At 32.0% G+C, this 9920-nt stretch overlaps 1 protein-coding gene across 1 annotated transcript in view; it reads left to right on the top strand.

Moving 5' to 3' along the window:
* The window catches only part of LOC106101944, a 6495-nt gene extending 3377 nt beyond the window's left edge, over window positions 1-3118 (top strand). The window contains exons 5-6 of the mRNA XM_013281334.1: window positions 705-867; window positions 2133-3118. Of these exons, the coding sequence (XP_013136788.1) occupies window positions 705-867; window positions 2133-3105 (1136 nt within the window). The 3' untranslated portion in view covers window positions 3106-3118. The remainder of the gene's footprint in view (window positions 1-704; window positions 868-2132) is intronic.
* Window positions 3119-9920: the final 6802 nt, after the last annotated feature.

Consider the following 9920-nt stretch of genomic DNA (forward strand, 5'->3'; position numbering starts at 1 on the left):
AAATGAGGATTTTTCCTGTGTCAATGTCCCATCAAATCCACTTCCCTTTCACATCGTCTCCTTACAAGAAAAGGGCGACAAGGATAAGAGCATTCAAATTAGGAACGCACACTTATCAGACGAACGCAGAATTGCTTCGACTTTACGTCTATGTTCTATGTGGTCGTGGTTTTGCACCAATATTGAACCGGCCAGTTCACACCAATTTTTTGTTGATGGAGTTTATCACTGGAGCATGAAGTTTTTTAAATACTTGTAGTTTAAATGATACAGCTTCTTGCCGTTGATATTAATTTATTAGCTGTTCCGGTGCGGCTACATCCGCATGAAATTATAAAAACTTTATTGTTTACATTTTTCAAATTCTCAATTGCAAATGTCAAAATTACCGTTATCATAATAACCTTGCTGCCTTATTGATGGCAGCTTGTAGTTTATGGTGTCTTTTCCATATGAATATTTGCTTGCAATTTATTTACCCCTAAGTTTAATAGCGTGAAAATATATAGCCTAAAACGTGTCGTGAGTGTAGGGCTTTTTATTAAAGAAAGAATTATTCAAAAACATGCTATGTGTGCTGACATCCTACGCCACAAAGTAGTGTGTGTTTACGCTTTATTATATTAGTATAGAGTGATATTAAAATGAAGTAATTTAAAGTAGCTATCTAGATATGAAGTCTGATTGATATTTCAACTATTTCTAGAATAACACTCACCCATACGAGCACCTCGGAATAGGAAAGGGAGGTCAGATGATTTTAGATGCGAAAAAAGCATGGCTTGACTTATTAAAACGTATTCTATTAATGGTGGAGCTTCGTAAGAACTTTAAATTGGTCGAAGAAATGCAAAAATCCGCCAACAAGTGAGTAATACATTTCTTTAAGAAATATTGTAGTTCCATCTAATTTGCTAAGGCTCTTTGTACACAAGGAAATGTAAATCTTGGAGACGCGACTATTGTATAGGGCGTGCTCTATACACATAATAATGAATCTTTAGACGACAATAGTCCTATGACTAAGAAACTATTTTCATAGTAAATATGGCTGACACGAATTTACACAATATAGGTAGCAAGGGATTGCCTTTGGCGACGAAAGAACTTCGGCGATGTGTTGTTCATCACGTATGTCGCTTAGCGACTAACGTCGCAGGCTTTCGAAGATTTACATTGCTTTGTGTACCAAGGGCTTAAAATGTACTAGAGATTGATAGCTTCATGTTAACAGAGAACCTCTTATCTTATTATCAGTTACTACGACTAGTAGAACATGTAGTTGAGCTCTGCCAGTCGTTTTAACGCGCTTAGTGGAAAAGTACTTAACAATTTGATTCCAATCGTTATTTGGAACGTCAATCATTTGGACTAAATACAGTCTTAAATTATTAGTTATTGATGTTAATAACTAGATAATTTTTGGAAATCAAATTACCTATTCAAGTTAGAGTTTCCTCATGTAGTTAGATAGTATTTTTTGCACAACGCTGCCGATATTACCCTTCCCCTCTAAGGACTGGGCGGGAACTGGTTTTATTAATATTTATTTAAATCTTTCGATGATTTTGGTTGTTGATTATATTTTCATAGTTATGAGGATTGTAAAAATTGGTTGACTGTCGGTTTATGATTGGTATTTTTATTTTGTAACGCCACAATGTTTAGGTTTATCGTGTTTCTCTGTTTGTGCTTGTATCTCTCTCGCTCGCACGCTTGTCAGGTGGAACAAGGCAATAAGCCATGCATTTTCGTGCGTGCAGTCCGGCGTTCATCATTCATTTATTCATTCAAAAGACGTCGAGTCAAAGATAGGGTAAAATAAGGCAACGAAATATTTATTATTGTAAAAAAATAATTTTTATAAGTACAATATGTTTCAATTTTATAGTTTAGTATTATTCACACCGCCGCGCTGTAACGTCATAGTATATAACTTACTGGGTTTTTGATTTTTTTTTTAATTACTGTACTCTGCAAAATCAAAAACCAAATTCTACAAAACGTTGAAAGAAAATAATTGAAAATGTTCTGTCAACTTATTTTAGCCCGTGCAGTCCTTATGGAGGGAGAAGATATTTTGTAGTCTCAAGATGGAATATATTGTCCTCAAATAAAGTTATTTGCCGCAGGAAAATGAACGTTTTAGGAAAAGTTGTTGTACCAAAATGTAGAGTTACATGCGCTTACATTATTGACGCATTGGAAGAACTGGCCAGAGACGAATTTTATAGACGAAAGATGATTCTATCAGTTAAGGGGAAAGGAGAAAATGATGCGCAATGCGAGAAAGATTGTTCGTTAATTTGTGAAGACGATGAAAAGAAGCCGCCGCACCTCGCCATGAATGATCATGTAAAGGAAATATTGCAATTAGTTAATAGTATAGACGATAAAAAGTTTTCCGAGGGCGATATCAAAGATTTTATAACCCTAGGTGAAGATCTTAAGAATAAATTAAACGATAGCATGAAATCAGAACCGAATTTGGATGAATTAGATTATAAAAATGATGCCAAAAGAGATGAGCCAGCAGAAAAAAATGATACACAAATAGCTTTGCCTCTCGAGATACAGGAAACTATGGATCCGATTGAAGTTGAAATAAAAGAAATCACTAAAATAGTGAGGATCAGAAATAAAGATGGTACATACAGAGAAGTGAAGAAAACCATAAAGATACAAAAGGAAACTAAAGTTATTGAGAATGTTTCTAATATCAGTTCGTCAAACGATAGGATGTTGTATCAACCATCCACATCATCTTCTAAATCAACACCTTCCCGTGAAACCAGAATACAAATGATGAAATTTAAAAATTGCAATATACCTTACGAAATTCAACAAACAAAAGGGATTGAACTAGGAAAAAAATTAAGTGTTATTCTTTGTGACAGTTTGCTTTTAAATAGCGATTTAAGTGAATCTGGTTTGGATTTAGATATGGAATATTTGAAATCAAAATATTTTTGTACGAACTGTCCAATTTGTAAAGAATTATCAAGCGATATATTTAAGGTTCAAGATATTGAAGAGCTCTACGAAAAATATCAGTTGTATGAAAATAATCTGATTGCAGAAGATATGGAGGAGTTCAGTGAATGATTGAAAATCTATACAAAAAATAAAAACCAATAGATCATATTCTTTCAACATTAACTTGAAAACGATTTAAAAAGTAAACTTTTACAAACATTTTGTAGTTAAAATAACGTAAAATTTCAAAATTATCAAGAATAGAGATTTTCATATTTAAATTAATTAAAACCTTATACAATGTAAATAATTACATAGAACATGAAATTTTGTACTTTTCAGAGTAACATTGATAATAACAATGACCAAAATAGCTTTTCAAATTTTTTTTAATCTTCTGAACATTTTCGCGTAGTCCTTAGAAGTAACTTCAGTAAGCAAAACTTGGTATCTACTTACACCATATTAAGCTAAGTAATTGTCCGCAGGCAGAGGGAAAATATCGAGATAATTATCACCCGGATGGCTCGTTTATCCCATATAGCTTCTTCACTTAATGAAAAACAAACCTATAACGATCTTAATATATTGCTAAGGAATTATTTAAGAGAATTTTCCAAAACCCACAGATGTACAAAATCATTTCTAAGAGATGTCAAACTATACTATAATATAATTATTAATCAGAATCTCGAATCATTAAGCCTTTTGAATTTAAATGAAGAGAGAAAAAAATTATTATCGAATTTAATATTTTGTGCATTGAAAAAAATTTCGAGCAACGAGAATTCATCAGATTTGAATAAACTATCGAATTATGGCAAAGAAATATTTCATTGTGATATTTTCAAAATTTTATTGTTATTACAAAATTATTTCACTGAAACTAACTTGGGCAATCGTCGACGTTTAAAATCAACAAGTAATGAGGAAGAGTATAAGACTGTTAATTGCGATATACATTTAAACAAAATAATTTCTCTAATATGCTTACATTTTGAAAACAACTTGACCGAGGAAATTAAAAATTTTATACTTAATTTAGCGGATAATATTAGTTTCTGTAACAATAGGCATGGAAATGCATTAAATGAGCCTAGTTCAGGAAGATTCGCTGTTCTTGAGAATTACGTTAAATTAGCAGAATACTTTTCAAATATTTTGCACCAAACTAAAATTTGTTACGTACAATATCACCAGGTTCCCGTACTATTACCTATTACTACACTTTTAGCAACGGGCACTGCGGATATGTCGGGAAACGACCGAAATAAACATATATTAACATCGTTGTTAGAAAAAATTGATCAAACCAAAGACGTAGCTAAATCGTTTTCGTCACAATGTATATCAAAAGATATTGATAAATTTATAAGCGCCTGTGTAGAATTGAGTGAGAACCTAAAAAAGGTTACCGAACTAAGTGAAAACGGGCAAACGAGTAAGTGTGAGGAAAAATGCGAAACATGTAGTTGTGAACAAAGTGAGGACGAAAATAAAGAAGATAGTAAATGTGACGCTGAGAAAGGTAATATTGAGGAAGATAATATTGGGGAAGATAATATTGAGAAAGACAATATTGGGAAAGACAATATTGACAATAATATGCTTGAGAAAAATATTGTTGTAAACAATAATATTGACAGTGTTGATATTCAGAAAGATCATATTGTGAAAGACGACATTCAAGATTATTGTAAGAGCGAATCGGATGCTGGAAAAAATATAGTTGGAAATAATATGAAGGCAGAGGGTTCAGTAGGATACTTCGAAAGGGAAACCAAGACATCAAAAATTAAACGATTTGTGAAAAGTGATGGAACCGTTCGGGAGGAAATAGAAACCACTATAGTTACAGAGAAAATACACGATCCCGATGGAGATATTGTTGATATAGATCGAGATGATAGCAAGGACTTAGAAGAAGAGGCATAAAATTGATACAGTTCTGCCATTAACCAAAGAAATTTGTACAGGTTATGTATTACATATTCAAATTACCTTGGCGGTTGTTTTGAAAAAAAAAATATTAAGTTATGTATGTAACAAATTAATGTAAAACTATTGTAAAATAACCTCGGTTTCCACTGCCTACAATCATGCCAATCCTATTTGAAAAAAAAATAGAGATGAAATGTTTCATTTAGGCAGTGTCAACTGACGGTATAAAATATAATTCAGATATTGATGTTGTTGCAGTTCTAAATAATTTTAATTTCAGTGGTTTTCTTATTTAGTATTTTCTAAATTGATCAAGATGCATGTTAACATCTTTTCTATGTAGTAAATAAATTATTTTAATGATCCTAAATATGTTTAAATGTTTATTCTTTAAGAAATAATAATATTGCAAATTTTTTTTGATCAGTGATTCTTGTGTTTAAACGGTTTTTATTGAAAAAATACAAACCATCTGAGGATCACAATTATATAGGTAACGTGTAAAAAGTAAATTATTGAGATTTTTGAGCTGAATAGTCAGCTCTCGTTCAGTCCGAAATACCTGATAAATCTAAATTCTCTCATCGTTTTAAATTACATTTGTTATTTCTTATCTTTTTGTACCACATATTTATTGTACGTACGAAATTACATATTTTCATTGTAAAGTCTTAAGGGTATTTTGTCGGTGGCAGTATGTAAATAAGAATATAAAGGACAGCGACTCTTTTTGCAGGAGGTTCAATGTTCTCTCAAAGTCTGTTATGCCACGTGCAATGCTGAGCATACGTTATATTTTATTTGAATTAGAAGAAATGGAGAGAGAAGATAATTTTAGATTAAAACGGTTCAAGGAATTAAAGATTAAAAAGCAAAGTAAAGATAAAGAAGAACTGAAGAAAGATGATAAAGAAATTCTAACACCAACGACATTAGAAGTTAAAGTTGACGATAAAAAGCAAGATACACAAGTAAAAGAAAAGGAAATGGAAAAGATAAAGGTAAAGGAAAAGGAAAAGGAAAAGGAAAAGGAAAAGGAAAAGGAAAAGGAAAAGGAAAAGGAAAAGGAAAAGGAAAAGGAAAAGGAAAAGGAAAGAAAAAAAGAAAAAGTAAAAGAAAAAATAAAAGAAAAAGAAATCGAAAAAGTAAAAGAAAAAGGAAAAGAAACAGAAAAAGAAAAAGAAAAAGAAAAAGAAAAGGAAGTAAAGCAGGAAAGTATGATAGAACCTAATATAAACTTGGATCACGCACCAGAAAAAGATATTAATACATTTAAGAACCAAGGTGAATATAAAACAAATAATGATCAGGAAAAAGTTGGAAATGCACCATACGTCGACGAACTGTGGAATAACGAAATAGAAGCAAACCTTTGCCAATGCTCTCCTTTATTTAGGTCAATACAAGAAGTGTGTCAAGCTGAAATACCTGATCCAATTCTCAATTTAGAATCAGATAAAAAGGTACAGGATGCCACGTTTATTAAGGAGAAGGAAGTAACGATTTTAGAACAAGTTTCGCCGTGCAACAGTAAAGTTCTATTGGATTGGTTAAAGAAAACTTTAGAAGAAATAGCTTCGGAATGTCTTTGTGGTTTAAATAGGGAGCAAAAAGAAAAAGAAATAGAAAAAGAAAAAGAAGACATTGCAGTATGTTCACAAAATATACACAAATATTCTACAGAATTTAGTAAACTTTCTGTCCATGATAGTACATTCAGTGTTAATTCTAAAGTTGAAGATAAACTTGGAAGTTATGAAAGTAAATACAAAGAAATCATAAAAGTATCACGATTACCGAACGAAGATGGCACTGTACGACAGAAACGAAAAATAGTTACAGTCAGGACAGATAAGAGAAACCCCATGAAAGCCAAACCTGACATTAGTCAAAATAACAAAAATAAAGACCAAAATTCAGTATGTCCCTGTTCGGATTCAAGCAGTGAAAGTGGAGAAAGCACGGAAGAAAATAAAACTTGGGAACGTGTTAAAGAAACTGATCAAAATGACAATGATAAAGAACCGGATATATTTTATCGACCAACAGACACTAGATCTGAACCTGTATGTACTAAATGTATGTTGGATAAACCTAAAATACGAACATGTATATCAGCTGGGAATGTGAAGAATACTAATAACATGAGCACTATAACGTGTTCCTATCCTAGTGATCGCAAAGTGTTTATAACTATAAACGATGAAGGTCGTGAAGTACATGATAATACTAAAGAGATGCGATTACCTCTAGTTTCTGCCATCAATGTCAACTTTTGCGATATACCAAAGAATGTCATGTTGGACTTACGAGATTGTCAAGCTTCATGTAACGAAACAAATCAGCAAAGCAAATATATGATAGATGAAGATTTATCTAAAATAACAGAGCCAAAGAGATCTGCAAGCACTTGTATTTGTGACGAAGAAAATGACGATTTAGACACCGCTGAAAAATCTTGTCAGTCTAGTAAAAACGTAGGCGTTGAAATTGAAGCTATGTTTAAGAATACTTCCACTGGTATGACGGGAATAGCGTATATATTCAATAAAGTAATAGTGAAGCATTCAGATGATGACCGGGAAAATATAACTTTGCAAGCGCATGATTTCTCATACATTTTTAGCAAAGTGAAAAAGGTAAGGCACGATCCACTTGATAAAAAAATAGAAGAGTCTCAACGAGCTGTAAATACAGATAATTTTTTTAAAGAATGTTCTACACGTACTACAATGTTTCCTTATATATTTAGTAGTTATCAAAGAAGTGAAGTTGACAATATGGTAAAAAGGGCCTGCTTTGATATTCCCGAATTTCCATACATTTTCAGTAAAATAACAACGAAGACAGAATGTATTTGTAATACAAAGTCTGTTGAAATCGATGCTTTATTTAATACAGCTTGTAAGCGTTCCTACAGTTGCGCTTACATTTTTAACCATCTGAAAAATATTAAAATAAATGCTATGATTAAAAATTCTTGCATGAATAAAGTTGACTTCCCGTATATTTTTAGTACGGTCAAAACTGAAATAGAAGATGAACCAAGCAAAGACGCCACATTAAGGACTGCAGAGATTGAAAACATGTTTAAAAATATACGGAAACCAGTTAATGATTTTACATATATTTTAACTAATGTAAATACAGTAAAAATAGCCGATATGTTTAAAGAGGCATGTAAGCAACATGAAGATTTTCCATATGTTTTTGGCAACGTTATAAATAAACTAGATAATACGCAAACGTTGCACAAAAATAATGAAAAGGTATTAGAAAGTTGCAAACAATCGTGTATCTTTCCTTACATTTTTAGTAATTCAAGAAATGATAACACTAACTATGTGCCTTGTAAAAAAATAAAAAAAGACCAAAATGACTACTCCTATATATTTAGTAAAACGCCGGAAACAATGTCAAGAAAGGATGAGGAATTTAAAAACATGTGTAAACAAGCATGTGCTCTGGATGATAAATTAACAGCTGTTGTTAACAGCATTTTATCAAATAAAACTACACGAAACTTCCAACAAGAAAGCTTAACACGGCTAAAGGTAATCAGTGATTTATTTAAAGAATCTGTAAGAAGTATGAACAGCGGTAAATATAAGTTTAAATACGTATACAAGAATGAAATGAGCAATGACGTGGATAAGAAAACATCGACGGATATAATCTACATGTACACAATGTGCGATGCATCTACTTCAACAGATGATGTTAATTATGGAACAAACAAAACAGAAGTAACTGCAATATTTAAACAGACATGCAGATATAGAAGTGAACATAATTATTTCCCCAACGAAGTGGAGTGCCGAAAGACCGATATAGTACAGAGAGCAAGTGAAACTACTCTCCTTGACATACAAAAGATTTGCAACGATCCTTATAATTGCATTTTCAGAAAGATGGACAACATCGATATAAAAATATCCAATAATGAAGAGCGATGTAATGCGAAATGTGGAACATCTGATTTAACTAAAAAGGGGAATATGGAAGAAAAGTCCTCAGAAATATTAAGTGTTGTCGATATAAACACTATGTTCAAAGATTCATGCGGACGTAAGAACGAATTCACTTATGTCCTCAATAAACCTACAAACAAAAGATCTTGTGAACTGGCACGACGAACAACAGATTTAAGATTACAGCAGATGTCAGAGTTTGAAAATTACGATATAAATGATCGGGGAATCTTTAATACCACAAATGTTAAAGTATGTGAACCAAATCAGTTTATGAAAACACCGAACTTAATTAAAGTAGACGAGATTTTTAAAGAATCATATCAACAAAAAAATTCATTTACATACGTACTAAAGCCAATTGAAGACAAAGTCTCGTGTGAGTTAGCTCGCCGTACAAGTGATTTAAGAAGCCGTGAAATCGAAAAGTTATCTACACAATCTAAAAATAGTACTTGCGGATACGAATCGTGCATTGTTTGTAATCCAGATCGATGTCTCAATCCGAATTATGTTAAAATTGATAATATGATTCAAAAAGCTTGCAAACAAAAGAATGAATTTACTTACGTATTGACTAAATTCGGTAACAAACCTATTCAATTAGCACGACGAACAAGTCATTTACTACTTCATGAAATTAGCAAGATCAATGAGTTCAATTCTAAGAACGCTGGGAAGGTACTAAATATAGAAGGTAGTAGAACTGATTTTACTTGTTTGTTGCGCAAAGCATTGGAGTCTATAGAAATGATTAAATCGAATTCAGAAAAATACAGAAACGTAACATCATTTTACGATACAACTATGTATGAAAGTGGTTATGTATTCCATTTTAACAAAGTCAACCAAGAGAAAACGAATGATTTACGCGCACAAAAGTCGAAAGAAATTGACAAAATGATTAAAGATTCTTGCACAAAGACTACTAATCCAAAATACGATTACATATTCCAGAAAGTTTCAAAACCTTGCACCTGCACATGTAATCGCGAAAATAAGAGAGTATTGGCGCGACCTTGCTCCTTATCT

The sequence above is a fragment of the Papilio polytes genome, unplaced genomic scaffold (genome assembly GCF_000836215.1).
Source record: "Papilio polytes unplaced genomic scaffold, Ppol_1.0 DF823935.1, whole genome shotgun sequence".
Taxonomy (NCBI): Eukaryota; Metazoa; Arthropoda; class Insecta; order Lepidoptera; family Papilionidae; genus Papilio; species Papilio polytes.